Raw genomic sequence first — 26,361 nt, forward strand, 5'->3', positions numbered from 1 at the left:
TTTCTAAAAAAAAAATCCCAACTCTGTAGGTTAAAGACACCCCTTTGTTTTTATGTTCCTAAATAGCCAATTTAAAAATATTATCTCTAGTCTCCTTTCTACCTACTCTCTCTTTAATCTACTGCAATCTGATTTCTACTCTGGCCACTTTACTAAAATGGCTCCGTGGCCTAACTGCTCAATCCAATGGCCACGTCTTAGTAATCTTTCCTTCAACTTCCACAGCATCTGGTATGTTGCCTAAAGTCTTCCTTCTCAAAACTCCCTTCTCTCTTGGGGTGTAGACTACTTACTTTTGCTACTCTTAACCCTCCGGCTGCTGTCTGCTTTGCTGGCCTCGTTTTCTTCCATCCTCCCCTCCTCATACAAGCTTCTAAGAGATGTGTCCTTGGTCTTCATGCCCCTTTCCTTGAGTTATGTTAACCTCCAAGATTTAAAAAATTTCACATCATGTATGTTAACGATTCTCAAATACACAGTTGACCCTTGAACAACACGGGTTTGAACTGCACGGGTTCACTTACGTGTGGATTTTTTTCAATAGTAAATACTACAGTACTACAGGATTTGCGGTTGGTTGAATCCTCGGATATGGAACCACAGATACGGAGGTTCCACGGGTATGGAGGGCTAACTATAAATTATGTGTGGATTTTCCACTACATGGTGGGTTGGAGCCCCTAACCCCCAGTTGTTCAAGGGTCAACTGTATATCTCCAGTTCGAACTAATCACCTGGATACCGAATTTGTATTCCCAACTGACAATGAGAAATTGCTCCCAGGCACTTCACAGCTACCTCAAGCTCAACACATTAAAATTGAAATTTATCTTTCCCACCTAGTTTGTTCATATAGTTTCTGTCTCATTAGACAGCGTCACCAGCTACCCAGCTGCCCAAACTAATAGTCATCTTGGGCTCTATTTCTCCCCTACCAAAAGCATAGTCACTAATTCTAATTCGGTCTCTTCAGTGTTTTCATACTTCTTCCCTCTTTTCATTTCTAAACCCAGGTGTCCTATTTTATACCTTCACTGTCATTTGCTGAACTACAAGATTTTCCTTATTAATCTGCCTGCTTCCAGTCTTTCCTCCCTCTGATCCATTTCTCCACATTGTCACTAGAGTGAATGATTACAGTAATTACAATGATTACAATGATTACCAGCCTTTTAAAGCACTTTATTTCATTGTCAACAATTTTCTAGGCCCTCTCTCTCACTGCCAACATTATACCTGCATATGAGTTTTATTCAATGTACAGATGATTTTTGATATACCTGCAGATTCACACTGTTAATTTAATTTTATTCTTTTGTCCACGCCACGTGGCATGTGGGATCTTAGCTCCCTGACCAGGGATCGAACTTGCGCCCCCTTCATTGCAAGCTCGGGGTCTTAACAACCGGACTGCCAGGCAAGTCCTATAGTTGCGGATTCCCATGTTCTCTGCAGTAACTGCAGCTCACAGCGGTCTGCTCTATGGGCAAGAAATTGGGAGCTATATTTTAAAAATATGGACTTGATCTCATTACCGCCTACATAAAATTTTTAAATGTTCTTCCAATGTCTATTCAAAGTGATTTTTAAACCTGGATGTTTATTCACTCAGTATGTTCTTTAAAAATACAGATTCCTGAAGCCTATCTCAGAGTTTCTGAATCAAAATGTTCTGGGGCAGAAGACCTGGAAGATCCCCAGGTGACCCTCATGCATCCAAGTGGGGTTCAGAGAACTAAAACCGTGAGCTAAACCTTACCCTTAAGCAAGACTAATCGAATTCATCTGAAACGAAAATTCTTTAAATATGCACTTACAAGAGATGTTCTTCAGTGGGCTCCAGTCGCTCCACTCTTTGCGACCAGAGAACTGAGGATCGTCAAGGTAGCATCTAATTCCCACATAGTGAGTGGCGCACTCCAAGGGCATGTCTGAGGTCCAGCTCCAGTGATGAATTGTATCTCTGCCATTCAGAGTTGTGTTGTGGGTCACCTACAAAATAAACACAAAATTCTATTTCCAAGTACTATGTCCGGCTTTCCTTTAGGGTTAAAAAAAAAACACAACAGACTGTATACAATTACCAGCTAAGTAAATCAAAGCTTTGTTCTTTTGTAAAACTATCTGTTTTCTATAAGGCATAAAAGGAGAGTTGTAGTAACAATAATTATGATTCATTTATGTTTGCTTCTTCAACTTTAGGGCCTACTTCATTATTACACAAGATGTTAATATTCCAAAACATTCAATACAGTTCATGAGAAAAATACACCATTGCCTAAAATGTTCCCATTTTTCATGGAGAAAAAACAGTTAATGCTTTTTTATCTCCAAGGGTTAAAGTCAAAGAGAGGAGAGCATTTCAACAAAATAAACTATTATTTTAGACTGGATTTTTTAAAATATAAGTGTCATATATTTCAAATTTTATTTTTAAATATGCAACTTATAATAATATAGAAAGCTTAATTTCAATTGTGGAAAATGGGCAAGATTTTCAACCAAATACATGAGGATATACTAAAAGAGACCTTGGGACTTCTGGTTAAAGACAAAGGATTAAATAAATGTACTTTCTTCTCTTTACTTCATGAAATTCCTCTAGAACAAAAGTACAAGATTTTTTTTTTTTAAAGGCACAGATGCACAAGGGCAAAAAATTGAAGAAACAATACCGGTAAGATTCTAGACACTGGAAAGCAGATGGGCAATGGTAACTAACTATGCATTCTAAAGGCTGGGGCACTCCTGCCTTCTTCCCTACTCAGCCCACAGGATACTGATGGCCAAGTACATACTCACCAGGTAAGAGTCTAAACAAACTTTTCTAAGGAGCATATGAACAGGTAAAGATAAAAACCTAAAGTAATATTAAGATTTTTTCCAGCTTGACAGCCCATCCTAATCACATACAATGATGCCCCAGTCAACAAGTCCCACCCAGGCAAACAAAAGTTCCAATTAGACTTGTTTTATTTCCCACGAACCACTCACTTAAATATGAGCAGCAACCAGGATGACCAGAAAGTGGAGAAGAAGTTCTAATGTGAAAGTCAAAGGTCAAAATAAAAAAATTTAAAAAGCAATGTGAAAAAACAGAATGCACAGAAAGAAAAAAAAATTTAGATCACTGATATCCTCCAAGATAAGAAGAGATATTGCATCCATGAAACAAGAACATGATAAATTTTTTTTTTAAAAGGACTAAGAAGAGAAAAGGGATCTCTTGTATATTAAAAAGTATATTAGGGCTTCCCTGGTGGCGTAGTGGTTGAGAATCCGCCTGCCGATGCAGGGGACACGGGTTCGTGCCCCGGTCTGGGAAGATCCCACATGCCGCGGAGCGGCTGGGCCCGTGAGCCATGGCCGCTGAGCCTGCGCGTCCGGAGCCTGTGCTCCACAACAGGAGAGGCCACAACAGTGAGGCCCACATACCACAAAAAAAAAAAAAAAAAAAAAAAGTATATTAACAGAAATTCAAAAGTGCAAGATAAAGTTTAAGAAAAATTGCTCAGAAAATAAAGCAAAATACTGATGGACTGTAAGAATGATAAGATAATTAGAGGAAATGTCAGAAAGGTACAATTTCTAAAGAACAGAAGTTCTAAGAAAAAAAAGAGAAAAAAGAGATGAGGAAATCAAAGACATAAAATAAGAAAATTTCCCAACCTGACAGGCATGTGTTTTCAGACTGAAAGGGGCCTAATGAGTGTCCAGCACAACAGATGAAGATAGATCCACAATGAGAAGCAAATGGAACAATGCCTTCAAAATCTTGAGAAAATTTCCCAACCTAGGATCTTTTACCCAGATAAACTAGCAATCATGAGTGAATGCAGAATAAAGACATCTTCAGAAATGTAGTATCTCAATGTATTCATCAAGTAGCATTTTACATTCCCACCAGAAGGGTATGGAAGTTCCAATCCTTCTGCATCTTCTCAATATTTGGAATTGACAGTCTTTTAAATTTTCCTGGCAACTAATTTAAATTTTTTAAAATAAAAGATATGTGTAAGCTACCACTGCAGTTAGCAGAGAGTATCTACAAAAAATAGCAAATAACTACTAGAATTTATGCTTCCACCAAAACGAGGAAACAAGGAATTCAGGAAAAAGAGGATCCATCATAAGACAAATATAAAAGGAATCCTCTGGATGAGGATGAACCACAGCTTCCTAACAAATGTGTTGAAAAACATAGAGGTTTGTCTTGAATGGGTTACAGGTATACCCAGGTATTAATCTCTTCAAACCAAGGCTTGGCCACTGGGAGTGGAGGCTGCTGGAGCTCCTGAGAAACCTCAGAATACTCAGCTATTTGCCACACTTGGTGCTATACAAATATTGGCAGAATCCACGTGAGCTCTTATATGAAAAGGGTCAGGAAGTAAGTCAGAAGGCCCTCAGAGAGATGTATTCACAAAGACAAAACTGATGTTTGTTTGAACATTTCGACAGATTTACACAACCTAGAAAGAATTTAGGATTGAATTAATGAAGCAGACAAATAAAAACTAAAAGTACAAGACAATACGAGAAGATGTACAAAAAAAAGGAAAAGTAAGAATAGTAAACACTACTTGGTTCAGTTATAAATAGTGTTTACATAACTGTAATCCAATAATGAACACTGGTCTACCAAAAATTATAACATAACGATACTGGAAAAAAATAAGAAGTGGAGAGAGAGAGAGAACGCGCGCATGCGCGCACACGCATGTGAGTGCACATACTTGCGAGTGCACGTCCCTGGGCTGGGAACTGAGACAGGACTAAATTCTCATTTTCCATTGTGGGAAGGTAATAAACTATTGCTCAAAAAACTAAAGTAATAGTAATAATAAGAGCAACATAAGCGTGCTATCTGGAAAAATGGAGACAAATAATAAAAGAATCAGCTAAAAGAATTCATTGTTTACAAGAGAGAAAAATGAGAGGACAGAGGGCTGCATAACTCCCAGGCATCATTCACATCCTGGCTTGAGCAGTGCAAAGCATCCACAGCTGTTTGTGAGGCTGCGGACAGAAAATGTCAAGTTATAAATGAAACACTATAAATTAAACTTATAAATGAAACTCACATTTATAGTGTTTCATGATCTTTAAGCTATTACAAAATAATAGCATTATAACCTGTCATAAAATGACTGATTATAAGCAATGCTACCTTAAATACTAATAATATAATTACAAATAAAAATGTCATATTTTACTATGGACAGGAGTAACTTTTTAAAATTAATTTTTTCTAGCTCTATTTTTTCTTGCCTCTTGCTATTTTTCCCCACAGAAAGATTTATCTCCAAAGATCATATTCCAAAAAGTAGGGAATTACTATCTTGCCATTGCTATCTTGTTACTCATCTTGTGGCAATGAGTTACATGACCTTAAAATAATATTTCAATTCACTTATGTTTAATTTCACTTACATGTCAAAGAGTATCCCTCTTACTCCAGCATCCCTAAGTTAGTTAAAAAAACAAACCATCTAGCTCCCAAAGGAAGTAATAACAACTAATAGCTGTTTAGTAGCTTTATAAATATCATACCATTTACTACAGCAAATATTAGCACCACATTACAAGTAAGAAAAAGGTTTTGAGAAGTCATCCTAAGCCAGTAAGTAGTAACGCAGAATATAAAATGTTAGGCCATAAAAAAAGCTAGACAATACAATTTTAAATAAGTAATAGTTTTAAGACAACAATGGTAGAGCTATATCAAAGTTAGCTGCAAATCAGACTGACACACAAGAACTGCCATTAAAACTCAAAAAAGAGAGAGCATTTTTTTTTTTTTTTTGCGGTACCCGGGCCTCTCACTGTTGTGGCCTCTCCCGTTGCGGAGCACAGGCTCCAGACACGCAGGCTCAGCGGCCATGGCTCATGGGCCTAGCTGCTCCGCGGCATGTGGGATCTTCCCAGACCAGGGCACGAACCTGTGTCCCCTGCATCGGCAGGCAGACTCTCAACCACTGCGCCACCAGGGAAACCCCAGAGAGAGCATTTTTACACTGAGGTAATTAGAATGGGCTTTAAAATAAGTGATAGGATTTGACCTGGGTCTTGAAATGTGTATTCAATTTGTATAGGTGAAAAGGAAAGGGAGGGCATCTTAGATGAAAATAAGTATACTGATTATGTAATACAATACTGATCGTACTGGTTAAGGAAGAGCACAGACTTTGGAGTAAACTGTCTGGGTTTGTTTCCTGGCTCCTCCACTTAATGTCTTCCTGTGACTCTGTATCTTCATCTGTAAAATGGGGGTGACGCTAATAGAGCCTCCCCCAGGGGCCTGTTGTGAAGATGCAAACTATTAACATATAGAGAGGTTTCACAATAGTGCTGGGAAGGGGAATGCCAGAAGCATTGGATACAAGATAACTACAATTATGGCTGCTATTGTTTCAGGATATAATACATAGGTTGTCAAAAAGGAAAAATAATACAGTGACTATGAAATAGAGAATAATCCTATTTATCATCTTTACTATTTTATCTATGTACTTAGGCAAATAAACTGTAAAATCATGGCCTTCTAATTCTTAAGTCTATAACTAGGCATATTTCAAGTGCATTAAAGGGGAAAAGAGTAAAAGGATGAAAGGGAATTCCCATGTACTAGCTGTCAATACTTTTCACTGTTATTTCTCACTATTCCTTAGATTAATAACAAACTAAAGATGGATCATTAGGAAACTATTCATAAACAAGATTTTAAAAATTAGAGGAAAAAACCCCATGTACTATTAAATATAAGAATGTTATTTTGGATTCAGGTAAATTCAAACTTACAGATTTATTCAAACTTATAGATTTATACAAACTTACAGATTTATACTTATAGATTTCTCAACAATTACTATGGCTAAATATGTTGCAAAACATTTATTTTTATGTCTATAATGTTAGGTAATTTATAGAAATATGTAAGTTAAATGTATAGTTTTAATTTCATTTATGTAAAAACATGCATATAAAAAAGGTTAGACAGGAATACACAAAGATACTGTTTACTATGTTCAAGTGGCAGAATCATAGATTAATCCTCCCTTAATTTCCTAAACTTCCTATAATGGTTACACATTATTTTATTAATGTAGTGAATTTTTTAGGCATAGCATACAGTTTTTAACGAACCCCCAAAGGATATCTGATTTACTTCTTTAATAATCTAAAGGTTCACTGTTGCCACTTTAAAATCTAAAAAAAGTATTCAGTTTCTTTAATGTCACAGGAAAAAAACTGTTTTTGTTCAAACTTACTAATTTTACGATTTCCATATTCTTTTTACGTAGAACTTTGATTTCCCAGATGACATTTGAGTGATGTGGAAAAACAGAACCCTTGTCATTCCACTTTAGGTGTAATGTAGAAGTTGAGAAATCAGCAGACAAATCCAAGATCTCTGGAGCATCTGGAATTAAGGCTTAAAAAAAGGAAACAAAAGATAAAACTTAGTCAAATAAGTAACTATTTTTCATATTATAATCCCATTAATCAACCAATTTTAAACTCTACTTCTTGATCAAAAAATAATTAAGGATTAAAGTAAATTCTTGCACCTCCTACTGAAAAAAGAGAATATATGTATTTTTTTGTATAAGCAGCTCCCAGTTGTTCATCAGCCAAATCTGAGAAAATTATTTACCGGCCTGCTGTTTCAAATCCATAATACATCTTCTAATACAAAGAGCAACTGAGTTCCCACAACACTCCAGTGTCATTGGGTCTGAAATCTCCAAGCAGACAACATTGGAGAGAAGTAAAAAAGCTCCCTTTGTATAGATTATGGAGAGCTGGCCTTGGTAAACCTTTCCATCTGTTTTCTCTGCACCACTCCCCACTTATCTCCAGTCACAGCCTGCATGCTAGGGAAAGTTACCCACTTGAGGATACAATGAGCTACTACTGGCATAGGCAGCAGTAAACAGCAGCAAGACCGTGGCAGTGACCAAAGCACTGAGTTGAGGAAGCCAACAAGGTTCTAAGAAGTACTTGGCAGGATCTCGGAAGTCCTTCAGAAAGGCTAGTTTGCAGTGGTGTGCAACAGGTCTGCAGGTGATTGAGAAAGAGATAAGGTGATCCAGCAGGAGACAGCTGGAGAAAGCCTGGCTATAGTAGTAAGGATGTGGCTCAGGACGCCATATATGGAAAAGAAAGGACAAAATCTAATGGGCATTTTAAAGAAATGACTGGATCAAAGAAATGAAGGATTAGTAATAACAAGACATGAAAACATCTAAGATTTCTTCAAGTCACTAGCCCAGAAAGCAGGAAGAAAGGCAAAAAGAACCAGGGACAATTTATGAAGAGATGTGGGAGTCTGGCCATGGATGACTAAGTGTTGGGGAAAAAAAGACCATCAATGGAGGGGGGAGGTGCAGACAGTAAGTGAGAACGGGGACCAATCAGAGCGTGCACACAGACTCAAGAGGAACTCGCTGAGTGCAGATCAAGAAATAAACGTAACACACTGACACAAAACAGCCGAAGCCTGTTTGAGAGCCAGTGACAGAGTCACACCTTCAAGGAGCCAGAGACCCCAGCAAGAATCCCGAGAGGGAATGAAGTAGAAGGAAACCAGAGAAAATCTGGGATCACTGAGATCAAAAGAAATGGGTTGTCGTCCAGGCCCAAGAAAACAGAGTTCAGAGAGGAAGGCTGAGAAAAGACCACTGATGCTGGTGAGGGTACCATCAATTCCTGAGAAAGAAGGCTGGCAGGGCAGGCGGTAGGCTCTGAAGCTGTGGTACAAAAGGTAAAGAGAAAAACCATTGCTCAAGGATAGAGCCTCTCACAGGGAGAAACTGGTAAACTTAAAAAAAAAAGTAGCCGAAAGAGTAAGGTATTCTTCAAAATCTTCAAGTCTTCCTACCTATAAGGAATGAGTATATTAATGAAAAATGTGGGGATCAGTGGACAACACACAAGGTACAATGTATGAGCCTGTTCTGTTCTATGAAATTCAGGCTTTCTGGTATGAAGGGCTCTTTCTTGCCTGTGCTCTCCTCAAATGACACTAAGGTGAAGGTAAGTTAAAAGAAATCCAGAGTCACAGGCTCTCAAGGCCCCATATCCAACCTAGTGCTGCCCCAGGAAGTTCAAGGACCATTAAGTAAAGTCACTTCCAGCACAACTGAGGGAGCTGACAGAGGGAGGGTGGCTGAATGTGCTGAAGAACAAAAATAGCAAAGCAGACTAATATAATATAAATTATATGTAACATAAATTAGTCTTGGAACTTAAAAATAAGTTTTTACTAAACTTACTTAAAATGTACTGATCACAGTGCTCTACACTGGATTTACGTAAAATGTTTAGGGTCGCACAGGAAATAGAACGTGTGGATTAAAGCCTAAAATATGCAGCAGCCAACAGTTACACAGCTACATAAGGACAGTGGAGGATGCTTTACATGAGAAGTTTAAGTGGGAAACTGCTTTTAAAAAAGAAGGAGCAAATGAGGAGTAACAAGCTGATTCAGTGCCAGGAGGGACAAGTTCAAGGTGGCAGGGCAACCACACAGAGCAGAGGCTGCCAAGAACACGGATCCTTCAAATGTTCCAAGATGTCACAACGCAGTAACTTAAAATTATTAAACATGAGAGTACTTTATTAAGGCAACACTCATCTATTAAAATGCTCCCCTCCCTGAAAAGTACACATAATTAACATTTTATCTAAATAGCAGTGGGCTATTCTTCAAAACCCAAGTCATATCTAATATTTCAAGCTAAAGACAGTAACAGCCAGAATTACAAATGAAAAGATTAAACACAGTTTTTTCACGACTTCATAGTATACTTCTTCATTGTATACCAGGGAAGTTCCCCTAAGCTCCCACGAACTGTCATCTGCATTTTTCTCCAGCTAAAATACACTTGAGGACAATGTTAGCTTGCTTTCTAGAAACTAGAAACTTTTCAGCTAGAAAAAATTTCATCAGTCTTGTTTATTTTTTAAATAAAGCTGGTCTATCTTTACCCATAACCTCCATGCCCCTTCTGCCTTAGAACATCAGAAGATGGGAGCTTTCCCAGCTCTTTTATAGGATCCACGTTATTTATTCTGCCTCATACAGATCCAAATTTTTAGGTTATTTTAAGAAACTTAGAGATTAAAAATCTTACAAAGACTTATTTTTGTGCTTGCCCTTGTCAATTAGAAGCTTATTAGAGGGGATTTTCCCAGTGGCGCAGTGGTTAAGAATCCACCTGCCAATGCAGGGGACATAGGTTCGATCCCTGGTCCGGGACGATCCCACATGCTGCGGAGCAACTAAGCCCGTGCACCACAACTACTGAGCCTGCGCTCTAGAGCCCATGAGCCACAACTACTGAGACTGTGCGTCACAACTACTGAAGTCCGTGTGCCCTAGAAGCCTGCGCGCCGCAACCACTGAGCCCACATGCTGCAACTACTGAAGCCCGCTACTAGGGCCCGTGCTCCACAAGAGAAGCCCGTGCACTGCAACGAAGAGTAGCCCCGCTTGCCACAACTAGAGAAAGCCCACATGCCACAACTAGAGAAAGCCCACATGCAGCAACAAAGACCCAACACAGACAAAAATAAATAAAATTTTTAAAAAAGAAGCTTATTAGATATATGTATATGTGTCAAACATCTTCTTTGCTTTATATGTATACTTTTGAAAGCATATTAAGATTTGGAGAAAACTTAATTTCTCATACTTTTACTTAGTAGCAAACTGCCAAAGAACCCAAATCTTCTAATGCACAGCTCCACTATCATTTCACAGCATCTCTTGCATATGACAGGTGTTCAAAGGTTTGCTGATGGACCCACCTCCCTCTCTTATATTCATCTAATTTGCTTTTCATTTTCTTATCAGTATTTTTCTTATTTGAGTAGCAGTAGTAATATCTTAGTGTTGGGATACTGTTAATCTAATATTCAAATCACAATGAGGCCCATTATTATTAAAAATGCTGTCAACAAATTACATGCTATGCAAAAACAGTGAACTATTAATCAAGTAAGTCACCTAGAGTCTGTCCTGATTTGCCTTTCTAATTCTAACACTGTTATCTTCAAGTAGCTTCCCAGGCAGAACCTTCTCAATCCCTACTGAAAAAGCAGACAACACAAACTGGCTCTCTGACAGAGTCCTGGGGAAGTTTTTAAAAATCTGGAATAAAATTAAGTTAGATTCCCTCATACCTTAGTACAAAATTATTCCAGATGGATGAAAGATTTGAGCATGATAACAAAACCAAAAACTCATGAAGAAAAATATCAAGAGATTCTATTATATAAAAATGAAAATCGGTGGTATGAAAAAAACACCACAAAGTTTAAATTTTAAACTTGGAAAAGTATTTGTAGCAAATAGGACAGAAGTGATAACCATACTATACAGAAAGCTCTTGTGAGCTAATGAGGAAAAAGATGAATTTCAACATGATAGAAAATTTACAAAGGACATAAATAGTTCAGAAAAGAATAAAAATGACTGATAATTTTAAAAAGTAATCACAGAATTATAAAAACAACAGCGCTATAATTTGGGGGCCATCAGATTGAAATCGCAAAACTAAGAGAGACAGACAATACCCAGTTCTGGAAAGGATGCAGACAAGCAGGCATGCTCTAATATGATGTCTGTGGGAATGCAAAAAGATTCAAAATGTGGGGGGAACAATTGGTAGTGGACATCAAGAGTCATAAAAAGCGGATGTCTTTAATGTAGCATTCCCAATTCTAGGAATTTAGCCTAAGAAAATCATCACACAAATTCAGCAACATATATGTGCAAAAAAATGTTCATTAAAGCATTGGTAATAATGCTGAAAGACTAGAAATAAAAATCTCAATGTTAATAATCAATGACAATCCTGAACTCCCTAGCTATCCCTCCCCCTCACACTTCCGGCCCCCCACCCTGCCCCAGTTTGAAATTGATATGTACACACTGCTGCATTTAAAATGGATAACCAACAGTAGGATGACCTACTGTAGAGCACAGGGAACTCTGCTCAATATTATGTAACAACCTAAATGGGAAAAGAATTTTTAAAAGAATAGATACATGTACATGTATAAATGAAAAAAAAAAGACATCAATCTAGTTCAATTTTACAAGGCCTCTATTTAAAATGATGTGGTAATTGATTATAATAAAATAGTATAATAAGTAAAAAATTTTAAAAATAAAATATATAATTTGCTAAAAATAAAATAAAATACAATTTGCTAAAAAACAAAAATCAATGACAAAGTAATTATGGTACCTCCATTCAATGGAATACTAGGGCAGCTATAATTTAGATTTATTTACATAATAACTTGAAAATCTATATCTTCTGGTAAGCCTATCATAAAGTAATATAAACTTTACTGTTTATATATATATATACATACACACACACACACACACACACACACACACACACACATACATAGAGAACACATGTAAGTATTAACAATATTTCTTCCTGGGTATTGGGATCATGGCTGATCTTCACAAAACAATCTCACATGTATCTCACATACAACTACAGAAAGAAAATAACAAACATGGCTCTTCTCTATCTTGAAAACAGCCCTAAGTAGCACTTTACCCAGACAATACTTCAGCCAGAAAATGAGACTGGTTCTAAGTTCCTGGACAGCATGCTTTGCTATTTTCCTTTCAAAATCTGTGCTATCTCAGACACAGACTACTCCAAACATGCACCTTGTCTGTAAAATTGGAGAGATCACCAAGTTGCTTATATTTTCTTTCCCTTGCTTCAAAATAAGTCATCCTTATAAGACTCACCGTAATATCACTATGATGCAATCCCATAATAGTTGTTAGAAGGCAACAAACCTGCTTACCCCACCATTAAGAGAGCTAAGACCACTGGAGTTTTTAAGGTCTCATTGCATGGCAAAATTTCCATCTCCAAGAGCCTGGATTTATTTCATGCTTCCACCCAGTTTGTAGCATATGTCCTAGGCATTCGGTCAACACATCTATAAAAGATGCCTGCTATGTGCAAGGCACTGGACTAGATACTAGGTACAGAAGACAAAGTCTCTGCCCTCAGGGAACCCATTTTCTTGTAGAGGAAACACACAAGAAGCACCTAATTATATAATAAATTATTTATGCAATTGTGAGAAATATCACAAAAGAGAAATACAGACTGCCTAAAGGAATGTTAAGAAAGGGTCTCCTCTGGGAGGGGATGGTCAAAGACTATTTCCTAGGGATGGCTGAGGAATTCGGAAAGGCATGCAGGAATCAACAAACTAGAGGGGTAGGAGAAGAGAATCCAACCGTGGGAAGGACCTTAACTTGTGTGACGTCTATGTGACTGACCAGAGGAAGAGTTTGCTTCCATCTTGATCTTGGCTATGCTCCACATTTGGAAGTATGGTCGCCAGGTAAATGAGAATATTAGTTTAACAAAATATATAATAGAATGGTAAATTCCTGTCAATTATAAAGAAGCACAATACTAACAAAGGCACCATTCTGAGTTATTTTCAAATAAATTTTCTTTTCAAATACTTACAAACGTTTTTTTCATTTAGTGTGAATTTACTTATAAAACTTCCAAAATCATGTAAAGCGTTTATTGTTATTTCGTGATCACCAGGTAAAAGAGCTGGGATTTTAATATTTTTCTCCAATCGACGACAAGAATGGGACCTGAAATATAAGAAATCAAATTTTAATTAGCAGATAAAATTGAGCGCAATTTTCATAAAAACTTGATTAACACAAAATCCACTGGAAAATGCTTTGTTCTTTTGTACACAAAAATATGACAGGTTATATCGCATTTTAAGACTGCAAAAAAGCGAGGTAAATGGTAAGTCCATCAATGTGGTGGTAGGAAAAATAACCAGACTGTATCAGAAAGTCAAGAGAGTAAGCAGCGATGATTCTATCAAGAAACTTAGGGCTTTAGCATGGCCTTCAAACCCCGCCCAACCCTGCCATTGCCCTGAGGGAGGGAAAAGGGGCAGAGATGCCAGCTGACCCCAAGATAGACACAAAACACAAGCAGGAGTAATCCTTTATTTTCACTGCAGAAAATAAGGACAAAAGATTCGAGGGTTGTTTCTGCAATAAAACCAAGCTCGTCCTGGATGATAAATTACCACCACACTTAGACTAATGTTCAACAAATGTACACCGACTGGGAAAAAAATCTGAGTGTATTTAAATCCACATTTATGTCAATTTACATTAGGACCCCTTATCAGCACACTGGTGCTTGGAGCTCTGCAATGAACTTCCCTGGCGTTGCTAAACAACTCAGAGCCCTGCTGGGATTAGGGAGGAGCAAGGAGAGTGTTCTGGCTTGCAGACAGCCCAAAGGCTTCCGCTCCAAGATTACCTGAGAGGGTAAGGCAGTGTGACGGAACCTACCACTTGCCTCCTAATGTCCACTTCCCCCCTTTTCTTAGTAACACTGCCCCAGGTTTATCCGAGTACATTGTCATCAGCTATGAGAACACATCACCTAGCCTCTTATGCAAATAAGTTTAGCCATTGGACTAAGTTCTGCCAATGAGATGTAAGCAGAGGTGTTGTACGGGACCTTCTTAGAAGTCTTCCTAAAGAAAACCATCTCCTTCCTGCTTTCTGGAAGGCAGACATGACAGCCACCCCTGAAGCGTCATCTTGAACCATGAGATCACACCCTCAAGATGGCTGAGTAGCATGAAAAAGAGGAACGTGGGCCTCTCATGGCCATGTGCACCCACGCTGGCCTTGAGCTGCCTACTCCAGACCTTTCACATGACAGTAAATGCCTATTACTGACATTTTCTGTTAGGCAGAGTCAATAGTTGAACGTCATTGATACAGGTAGGCACTGGTTTAGGGTAGACCAGTAAAACTTCCCCACAGACGATCAGAATCCACAGCCCATGAGAAGTGTTTCCCATACTCAACATTCACACGATAAAAGAATCAAAGCTGTGGCCAGGAGAAGGGTTTGTTTCCATCCTGACTGAAGTAAGATTCAGATTTTTAGAAAACAGAGAGCTAAGATTTAAAATTTCTTTAAAAAATTTCCAAAATAAAATCTTCATATTCTAAAATTAAAGACAAAGAACCTTTAGATTATAACTATAAATTAACCAAAGTATTTCCATTACCCGTTTTCAAAGCAAACTTCATAAGCAGCACCATGGCCTGCTCCAGAGGGTGCTCTCCAAGAACAGTCCCACACTTGTAAATTGTTAGTTATACACTTCAAATCACGAGGAGTCCCTGGAGAAGGAGAAACGAAACAAAACATACACACACACACACACACACAAAATGCTTATTAATTTACCTGCACTGTAAAAGTCAACAAGTCAAACCGTCCCCAGCCATAAGTACAAGCATGTGTGTCTGCAGAAGGCCCATGTTCTTTATGCAGAGATGAACCTGCAGTCACAGGAGGTGACTGGTTTTATATTTCTTTTTGTAGCTTTGGTTTAAGAAAGCTAGTGAGTATAAACTGATGAAAGTGGGTCAACCACTAGACCACTTAGGGGTTAGGCCTCTCTCAAAAATTCCACTTCCAGACAACTAAGATAAATAGAGGGAGTGGCTATATGGATTCAATGAAGGGACCAAGAGAGCGCCTGGGAGAATTTTAGTCTTTAGTGACCCCATTTGCAAAAAAGTAAAATTAAAAAAAAAAATAACTCTTAAGACTTTAAGTAAAAACTATGTATCTCCTATGCCACAAACACAGCTTCTAAGCACTCCTAACTACTAGTGCTTCACAGCTTGTTACCAGACTGCCACCTACACAGAAATCCTATAGCCAATCTTTAGATTTTTATGAAGCACATCACACAAATAGTAATAAACTCACATGAGTCTCTGAAAAATATATATTTTGTGTAGGCCTAAACAACTGAAAAGTAACAAATAATTCAGAAGATTACAGTCCTAATAGTATTTACTCACATCTATAAAATAACATTAGATCAGGGAATACATAAGCACTATACAATGAAAAACTGTCATTCTAAAAAGACAGTGAAAAGAAAGAAAGGAGAGGACTTGAGGGCGGGAAAGAGGGAGAACAAAAGGAGGGAAGGAAAAGAGAGAGGGAGGGGAAAGGCAATTAGAGTGTGAAAAAGGTATTCTATCTCAGATTCTCTATATAAATGTCTATTAAAGAGGTTTTTTCTTTAATTTTTACATGTGGTTGGTATGATATTCACTACAGCAATGAACTATAAAGCTATTTATGTAAGACAGAAAAACAAAAACATTAGAAACACATTAGAAATTATTAGTAATCATAATAAAGTTATTTAGTAGTAATTTGGGAAAGAGGAGATCTCTTTAATTATGGAAATAATATAAAAACAAAACTCAGAGGCAGAAGGATGAAAATGTTCTTTATGGAGTAAGCTAGAGAACACCTACAAACATTCTTAACGTTTTTAAATAAAATGAAAACAAATCATCTATTTCTTAAAGCAGATATCTGGATTTAATTTGTGTGACATTCTGAAAGGCAAAATTACAGACAGAAAATAGATGAGTGTTGGCTGGAGGTGGGGATGGCGGGCTGACAGCAGAGGAGCAGGGGCATTTTCTGGAATGACGGACTGGTGTGTATCTTGATTGTGCAGGTGGATACATGTCTGTATGCATCTGTCAAAACTCACAGAACTTTATCCTAAAGGGGTGAATTTTACTGTATATAAGCTACACCTTAATTTTTTAATGGGGAAAGAATACTTAGATCTATCTTTATGGACCTTTTTAAAAGAAACTAGAAGTACATTTTAAAAAAATGACATAGAAATGGATTTTAACTACAACCTGAAGGGTTCAATAAAGTCTCAAGATCGCTTCTTAAGCAAAACAGTAATGACATTGCAATCAGTTCATTTTTCTCTGACTCTGATGCACTTACTTTTTTTCTGGCTGTTTACTTGATTCATTAAATATAGAAGAAGAACTGTTAATAAGAGCCACTGGAAATTTGAAGTCATCCTCATTCTTTTACTGTCCCCCATCCGGGATGGTCGTTTCAAACATAAGGAAATGTCCGTCATCTGTGCAATGTAGTCAGTTCTGCGTGAGGAGAAGAATTTCAAATGGTGTTCAAACTGGTCCAAGGACACTCCTTATCCTGTGCACATCAACACTGAAAATGGATACTGACAAATACCAAAACATGCTGCACATTAAAGCCAAGGAGACACCAGACTCAGCTACCCTGGCTTTAGGAGTTGTGACAATCGGACACAGCTGTTGCTCCGGGATCCATTATAGGGTCAGGATAGGCTTCAAATTCAAGATTATAACTGAGCACATATTTATCAACACTCCAGTACTGCTAGAGTATAGAAAAGCAGTGCATAAAACTGAGGTTTTGACAATTTTAAGTGATATGTGAAATGGCCTTTTTAATTTTAATTAGTAATATATTAACTTTTATAGTCACTTATTTATGACAAGTAATGTTGGTTTCCTTTTCCATGTACACTGTGATATTAAGTTTCTATTTTACATACATTTAAATAGTTTAAAGAAAAATTAGGGTCATTAATCACATATGGGGGATTACAGATGTGACAAAAATATTGACAATGACATACAAATGACTAAAGTGTAACAAACACTTCAACAACTGTAACGGGGAAGGGACTATCAGCAGACGAGAGATTTCAACACATATCTGTTGAAAACTGAGAGCGCGTAGAAGAGTGGTGACTGCATCTGGCGGGTGGTAGGGAGGGGCTGCAGCGGAGGAAGGCATTGTTCAGCCCAACACACCCATCAGCCTAGCGAGTGCCAGGCCCTCCTCCAGGCACCAAAGGTGCAACACCGAGCTAGACGAAGCCCCTGCCCTCAAGGAGCTTAGACGCTAGTTTTAGAGACACATACATAAACAAGTAAGGTCCTGATACGAACTTTAAAAACTGGAGTAAGTCAATGTGCATGAGTGTGTGAGTGAAGGTCTAGCATCTGAGCTGGGATCTGACTGATGAGAAGACTGTCATGGTAAGATCAGGGAAAGAGTAGCAACAGCAAATACAAGGACCCTAAGACAAGGACAGCTTACCAGGTTCAAAGGTCAGGAAGAGGGGCTGAGAGGAGGTGGGCTGGCCAGGCCACAGAGGGCCTTTGGTCATCAAAAGGATAAGGGCATTAACAGGTCGAGATGAGCAGCAGCCACTGGGGTGTTTTAATCAGTGGAGATCCATGATCCGATCTGCACTTTGGGAAGATTTCTCTAGCTGCTACATGAAGAATAGACTCTAGGGGAGAAGAGAGGCAGGGGAACCAGAGTCCAAATGAAATAATCAGTGGTGAGGACCCTCTGCTAAGGTTTTCAAGAGCAGAGGTGGTGATAGGTGGTCAGATTCAGGATCTGTACAAGAGATGGAGGGTCTTATCAACCCATTATAGGCAGGACAGAGTGGTGGTTAAAAACACAGGCTCTGGGCTTCCCTGGTGGCTCAGTGGTTGAGAGTCTGCCTGCCGATGCAGGGGACGTAGGTTCGTGTCCCGGTCTGGGAGGATCCCACATGCCGCGGAGCGGCTGGGTCTGTGAGCCATGGCCACTGAGCCTGCGCGTCTGGAGCCTGTGCTCCGCAACAGTAGGGGCCACAACAGTGAGAGGCCCACATGACGCAAAAAAAAAAAAAAAAAAAAAAAAAAAAACCCCACACAGGCTCTGAATCCCAGCTTTTGCGCCTACTGTGTAACCTTAACCGCTCTGTGCCTCGGTTTCCCCATCTGTAAAGTAGGGATGATAACTGTATTTCTCTCATAAGTTTGTTGTGAAGATTAAATAAGTAAATATATGCAAAGCACTTGGAATAGTGTCAACAACATATACACTCTATAAGTGTACTTTGTGTATTATATGAGGTATAGGGAGAAGAGAGAAGGCAAATATGACTAGTAGATTTGGTGGAAAAACAATACTGGATGGATATGGTGCACTTAAATCCTCTGTGCGTGCGTGAAGGAGGATGCAGTGATTCATGGGGCTGAAGCTCAAGGATTCCAAGATTTGTTTATAGAAGTCAACTCTGACATGCTCTTACACCCCACTCCCAACAGAAGTGTTCTCCCTACAGAACATAAAAGAATTGCTGAGGACACAGCGCAGCTAACAAAGACATGGGTGTCAAAGAGGAAAGCCTTCCACACCTGACCCTGAGGGATTCCTCCGAGTAATGATGTTCGCATCCACTGTTTCGTTGAATGAAGCTTGCCAGACAACAAGTCATCCAAATGTGCTGAAAACTCCTTGTCAGACCTAATATTGCCTGATTTTTACACTGGAATAGACGACTAAGGATCATAAAACATATAAGAAAGCCTAAATAGTCAAACAGAAATTCAGTATAAACAGGATCACCAAAAGGAAAATAAAAATTACTGCCAGAGGAAATAGGGATAATGTGAGAAACAGGAAAAGTAAAAAACGAAGAAAAAAAAAAAGAAAATCACCTCTAAATAGTACTCTCTGAGTGGGCATGGCACAGTCATAAAAACAAGAAGAGGATGCAATGAAAAAGGAATAATCAGAAACAAAAATAACTCTTACACATTACATACATTGGCTGATATTAAAAGATTTCTAATGACAAATAAAACATTGAGTAATCTTTCAGAATACACAAAAGACAGAAATAGAAAATGTGAGAAGAGATATGAGAAACAGGAACTTGAAAAAGGAAAGGTGATCGAACATCTAAATGACTGGAACCTAACAAGAGAATTCGAGAAACATGTTTCTTAGTGAAAGCAAACAGCAAGATGGCTGCCTGGCTACTGCTGAGCACTGTCACAAACCCGGGAAGTGAATCCCAAATAGCACAAATGATCATAACCAAACATACACGAGCCACAAGCATACATTTCAAAAGTGTTCACAATTATTTTCTGGATGAATAACTTCCTAGTCAATCACAGTTTCGCTGAGCTTACTTATTAAAATGAAAATGTATTCATGGAATGTCTAAAATGCCAATTGCTAAAGTTATAGAATTATGTGGCAGGTACAGGAATAACAGTAACGGAGACCAAACATGACCAAACCATGACTAAAATAATCACAAACCATATTCACTGACTGGCTAAACATTATCTTGAAATGAGACAATCCCTCACTACAAGTTTACAGTTGTCTAGAAAAGAGGAGTGTGTCCCATGAAGTGGCAGGCGGGGGATGGAGGCGGCTGAGGATGAGCTCGGGACTGGGTACTGTGGACTAAGGCTCTCATCCTGGCTCCGTTCCTAATTAGCAGTGTGACTGAGCGCAAGTCACTTAATCCACCACCACCCCCCAACCTCCCCGGCTTCAGCCTCAACCAGGGTGGCACAGAGGCAAGCTCTGGCCCAGAGTACCTAGGAGAGACTTCCCCAACTTAAGCTGGGATATTCCATTCCTGTTGGCAGGCACAAGCACAGGGTCAGCAATGCCAGCAGCACTGTGCCAACCGTGCCACCCCACCCATAAGGGACACGACTGAGCAGGTCTGCAAGGGTCAGGGTGGGGTGCTCGGGAACAGAAGAATCAACGGCACTGTCGCCAAGGCCAGCTTAACTGAAAACAGGCAAGATGATAAAGAGGACTTTCTTGTTATAACATTTACACAGAAAACTTTGAGCACGTCACTAGGCCATATTATATTATGCTTGTAATAGATCTGACTTCTCTATCAAATGGACTTATTTGAGGCCAGAAAAATACATGAACAGAGCCCTCCAGTGCACCTCCAGGAAAACAGGGACCCATAAAACTTGTCCCTGCTCCCTCCTGATAGATGCATTGTCAGAACTTACTTTTTTCCCACCAATGGCTTATTCTTTAGAGGAAAGCACATTTTTTATCAAATTTCAGGAGCTAATTTTCAAAATTAGAGTAGCTGTCTTCTGACACCAGAAGAATGCAAATGTAAATTTCTACAGGGGTGAGACAGGGAAGAAACTACTCAGGCAGGTGTCAACCAGAGCCCTGTGTCCTTGGTGGGGACAGCCACCTGCTCTAAAGGTGGCAGCAATGGGCCTTGTTTTGCCAGATTTTCTTCTTTTTCAAGACTAGGTAGAAATCTGGGATTTTACATGAAATAATCAAATCTGTAAATATAAGCAACTAACTCATATTTTTTATACATTCTAAAGGCCAAACAAAATACGCCTTCAGACTGCATCCTGCCCCAGGGCTACCAGGTTTGTCGTATCCTGCTCGATGTAATTATTTTAAAGGATTCAAAAATGTCAACAAATCCTTCAGTTTAGGAAAACTGATCATGCAGAATCAATGTATAAAATTGTTGAACACAAAGAAAAAAATCTGTCTTTTGCTTGTTAGTTCTTGTGTCTTTGCGTGTATCCTGCCCTCTGTCTTAGGCATCTGAGCGGCCGGGGCTCGGCCACCAACCACATAAGCGTGGTCCTTCCCTTGAAAGTGGGCACACAGGTGCTCTGTTTGCTTTCTCATCGGCTTTGAGAGTTCTGCCTCTAGGCTACGTGAGGTTCTGGACTTTCCTGAGGATACAGTAGTTAGAAAAAAGAGTGGAGAAAAGTAAAGCTAAAGGCAGAGGAGTGCCGGAAACTGCAGTCCTGATGTATTTTGTTTAGTTGTTATGTTTGTTTTCTCTTTTTGGGGGGTGGAGGGGAGACAGATGGGCAGAGAGGGAGCAGGAACACGACAGACAGTGAGTGCATTCTGCTGGTGAGAATCTACTCCAGCCTGGAAGGGGGCTTGAGAAACACCTGCTCAGGCAGACAGAGGTGAGTAAAGACGACCCAAAGAGTCTTTATTCCGAGCCTCTATTCTTGTCACCACAGTGCGATAACTCCCTTGTCATTAACACACAAAGGAATGAAACACTGGAAGGAGAAAAGCTGCTTAATCACAGCACAGCAAAATAAATGTGCAAGTAGTTCCTGAGCCTACAGGAGAGGAGGTGCCTGGGTGGTCACCCCCAGCAACCAAGTGGGAAAGCAGACAGTGTCCTACTGCCGAGAGTCCCATCCTCCTTAGTGTCCCTTTTTTTTTTTTTTTCCTCACTGTTTTCTGTTAGGGAACATAAAAATCATTAAAAAACTCTGACCAGCAACCACTCTCCTAATTCCACTCCTCACTCCTACCCGCCTACTCACAAGAGCTTAAGTTCCTCAGGCACTGCCCTCTGAGGAATGCTCTCCAGGAACAGACAGGTAGGTAGACTCTATTGTATTATTAAAATGAAGTGTGGGGATTTAAGCAAAATGAGAGATGACTGGTGGCGAAGTGGTTGAGACCACCTGGGTTCGTGCCCCGGTCCGGGAAGATCCCACATGCCGCAGAGCGGCTGGGCCCGTGAGCCATGGCCGCTGAGCCTGCGCGTCCGGAGCCTGTGCTCCGCAACGGGAGAGGCCACAACAGTGAGAGGCCCGCGTACCACAAAAAAAAAAAAAAAAGATGTACCTATGGAAAACCCCAACCTGGCTGGACTAGAAAGCTCAGTTTGGGAAGGAAGATGGAGACCAGACTGTGTAGGGAGACGGAAAGGTTTGAAGGAAGAGGGAAGCTTGAAGGAAGTGGTGTTTAAAGGAGACTGATTAAGAGACAACTGCAATAACAAGAACATACACAGAATCCATATTCAACTGCAAAAATCTGGTCCTCAAAGATGCCACCAAGTACCCAGCACAATGAATTTAAAAAGACTCCTTCCACAGTACAGCACCCATAATAACTGCATAAAAGAAGCTCTGAAAAGCTTCCAGGGAGGGGGAGGGGGAGGTCTCACCCAGGGCCCAGGAATGAGCTCAACATGGGAGCAGCTCCCTGACCCAGGACTCTGCGACTGCCCTGTGAGCCCCACGAACCCTCTACTGTCACACGGGGAAGGTGATGGCACTATCTCCAGAGAAGGCCACGGGTGTACAGGAGACACTGGGTGTGTGGTCAGTAAACACTCTGGGGGAGGAGAGGGGAGGCAGGGAGGAGAGGAAAACACAGACTTCTTAGCACTGAAAGCTAAAGAGAACGTCTTCCAAAAGCTGAGTGAAAATTACTTTCACGCTTGACTTCTATACTCAAACTATTAATTGAGAGAATAAAATACATTTTATAAAGACATGCCAGATCTCAAAAGATATTTCTTCCTTGCAACCATTCTCTGGAGACTACTAGAGGACATGATTCACCAAAAAAATGAGGCAAAAAACCAAAAATGAGAAAAATGATCCATGAAACTGTTTTAACCCAGGAAAGAAGTCCTGTGCGTCCCCTCCAATCTCATTCCAGGTTACACTAAAATTAATTCCATTCTCCAAGCTGCCGGACCCCTTCATGATTCTTTACATTTGCACATGTTCTCCCTTCTGCCTGGAGTTCCCTCTGTACTCCTTTCTGCCACCCTCTCCTCAATTCACCTGGGGACTCCTGGTGGGAGTCAGGAAGAGCTCATTATCACCTTTGTGATACCTTCCCGTTCCCTAAAGGTCTGATGATCCTTCTTCTGCTTCCAGGACACTTTAATTACATCTTCATTACAGGGGTTGCACAAACTGTGACCTGTGGGCCAGATTCGACCCACCTCTGCTTTTGTAAATGAAGCTTTACTAGAACAGAGCCACGCCCATTTGTTTACATACTGCCCCAGGCTGCTTTCACATCCTCATGTTGGGACTGAACAGCTTCCCCAGAGACTGCAAGGTCAGCAAACCTGAAATATTGACGACCTGGCCCCTACTAGAAAGTTTGCTGATCTCTTCCCAATTCTGTAATTCCTCCAACAGACTATAAACTCCTTTAGAGGAAATGCTGTCTCTCTGTTCACTGTAAGGCACTTCCCCCTCCCCACCCCCCAACCCCCTGCGCCCCGCCACACCCCATCAGTGCCCAAGCACAGCTCCTGACACTCAGCACTCAAAGCTCAAGCTGGCTGATAGGTGAGTGAATACCAAGATGTAAATGAATATGTATATGTCTGCACACTATGCTTTGATTGCCAGGCTTCACCACTAACCCAAGGACTGCCAACACTGGGAAGCTAAGTTCAAGCTGTAGCTCCCAAACCATGCACTAAGGTGCCCCAAGGCACAGAAGCAAATGAACTGGGGTACCACAGTATATTTTAAAATTTCAGAGGAAATACAGTGACATCCATCCAACACTATGAGAACCTTTAGCTAAAGGCAGTTTGGTTTCAAACACCAGGTCACGCCACATTCCTCTCAATGACATCATATCTTTCTGAACTGGGAGGGAAGGCTTAGTGGATGCTGTGATAAAACACAAGTACCAACCAAAAATCAATGTAGAGGTAGAAACAAGGGTGGCAGTGCCCAATCTGTTTCCAAGGTTTGAGAAGCTCTGCAGTACCCAGACAGGTGCATATTCGTGCCTTTTTAAGAATAAAATAAAGATATTATTTCCTTTATGTTGATATGCATTATTTTCTCACACTGCTACTAAAGTGTCAGGTCATATATACTTATTAATTTGATTCGACCTACTACTTCATAAAAAGAACTGTTAGGTTATTTCTTTTGACACGGGGGTAATATAAGAACATTAATGAGAGAGGGCAGACAGCAGAAGCAAGAAGAACTACAATCCTGCAGCCTGTGGAACTAAAACCACATTCACAGAAAGACAGACAAGATGAAAAGGCAGAGGGCCATGTACCAGATGAAGGAACAAGATAAAACCCCAGAAAAACAACTAAATGAAGTGGAGATAGGCAACCTACCAGAAAAAGAATTCAGAATAATGATAATGAAGATGACCCAGGACCTCAGAAAAAGAATGGAGGCAAAGATTGAGAAGATGTAAGAACTGTTTAACAAAGACCTAGAAGAACTAAAGAACAAGCAAACAAAGATGAAAAATACAATAACTGAAATGAAAAATACACTAGAAGGAATCAATAGCAGAATAAATGAGGCAGAAGAATGGATAAGTGACCTGGAAGACAGAGTGGTGGAATTCACTGATGCAGAAAAGAATAAAGAAAAAAGAATGAAAAGAAATGAAGACAGCCTAAGAGACCTCTGGGACAACATTAAACACAACAACATTCGCATTATAGGGGTCCCAGAAGAAGAGAGAGAGAGAAAGGACCAGAGAAAATATTTGAAGAGATTATAGTCGAAAACTTCCCTAACATAGGAAAGGAAACAGCCAGCCAAGTCAAGAAAGGGTAGAGAGTCCCATACAGGATAAACCCAAGGAGAAACACGCCAAGACACACAGTAATCAAATTGGCAAAAATTAAAGACAAAGAAAAAATTATTGAAAGCAGCAAAGGAAAAATGACAAATAACATACAAGGGAACTCCCATAAGGTTAACAGCTGATTTCTCAGCAGAAACTCTACAAGACAGAAAGAAGTGACATGACATATTTAAACTGATGAAAGGGAAGCTCTTACAGCCAAGGTTATTCTACCTGGCAAGATTTTCATTCAGATTCAATGGAGAAATCAAAGCTTTACAGATAAGCAAAAGCTAAGAGAATTCAGCACCACCAAACCAGCTCTACAGCAAATGCTAAAGGAACTTCTCTAAGTGGGAAACACAAGAGAAAAAAAGGACCTATAAAAACAAACCCCAAACAATTAAGAAAATGGCAATAGAAACCTACATATGGATAATTACCTTAAATGTGAATGAATTAAATGCTCCAACCAAAAGACACAGACTCTCTGAATGCATACAAAAACAAGACCCATATATATGCTGTCTACAAGAGACCCACTTCAGACCTAGGGACACATACAGACTGAAAGTGAGGGGGGATGGAAAAAGGTATTCCATGCAAATGGAAATCAAAAGGAAGCTGGAGTAGCAATACTCATATCAGGTAAAGTAGACTTTAAAATAAAGAATGTTACAAGAGACAAGGAAAGACACTACCTAATGATCAGCGGATCAAACCAAGAAAAAGATATAACAATTATAAATATATATGCACCCAACATACGAGCACCTCAATACATAAAGCAAGTGCTAACAGCTATAAAAGAGGAAATCGACAATAACACAGTAATAGTGGAGGACTTTAACACCTCACTAACACCAATGCACAGATCATCCAAACAGAAAATTAACACGGAAACAGAAGCTTTAAATGACACAATAGACCAGATAGATTTAATTGATATTTATAGGACATTCCACCCCAAAACAGTAGATTACACTTTCTTCTCAAGTGTGAATGGAACGTTCTCCAGGATAGATCACATCTTTGTTCACAAATCAAGCCTCAGTAAATTTAAGAAAATTGAACTTATATCAAGCATCTTTTCTGACCACAACGCTATGAGATTAGAAATCAATTACAGGGTAAAAACGTAAGAAACACAAACACATGGAGGCTACACAATATATTACTAAATAACCAAGAGATCACT

The 26,361-nt window shown here is 39.5% G+C and overlaps 1 protein-coding gene across 4 annotated transcripts in view; it reads right to left on the reverse strand.

Moving 5' to 3' along the window:
• Positions 1 to 26,361, reverse strand: part of LIFR (LIF receptor subunit alpha) — a 92,331-nt gene that overhangs the window by 48,349 nt on the left and 17,621 nt on the right. For all 4 annotated transcript variants that reach the window (XR_010840104.1, XM_059060244.2, XM_067030888.1 and 1 more), the window contains exons 2-6: positions 16,902 to 17,062; positions 15,130 to 15,244; positions 13,533 to 13,669; positions 7,272 to 7,435; positions 1,818 to 1,992 (exon numbers count right to left, since the gene is read on the reverse strand). Coding sequence is in view for 3 of the 4 variants with exons in the window: in XM_059060244.2 (XP_058916227.1) it covers positions 1,818 to 1,992; positions 7,272 to 7,435; positions 13,533 to 13,669; positions 15,130 to 15,244; positions 16,902 to 17,043 (733 nt within the window). In the remaining variant the exon portion in view is untranslated. The remainder of the gene's footprint in view (positions 1 to 1,817; positions 1,993 to 7,271; positions 7,436 to 13,532; positions 13,670 to 15,129; positions 15,245 to 16,901; positions 17,063 to 26,361) is intronic.

This window comes from Kogia breviceps, chromosome 4 (assembly GCF_026419965.1).
Source record: "Kogia breviceps isolate mKogBre1 chromosome 4, mKogBre1 haplotype 1, whole genome shotgun sequence".
NCBI lineage: Eukaryota > Metazoa > Chordata > Mammalia > Artiodactyla > Physeteridae > Kogia > Kogia breviceps.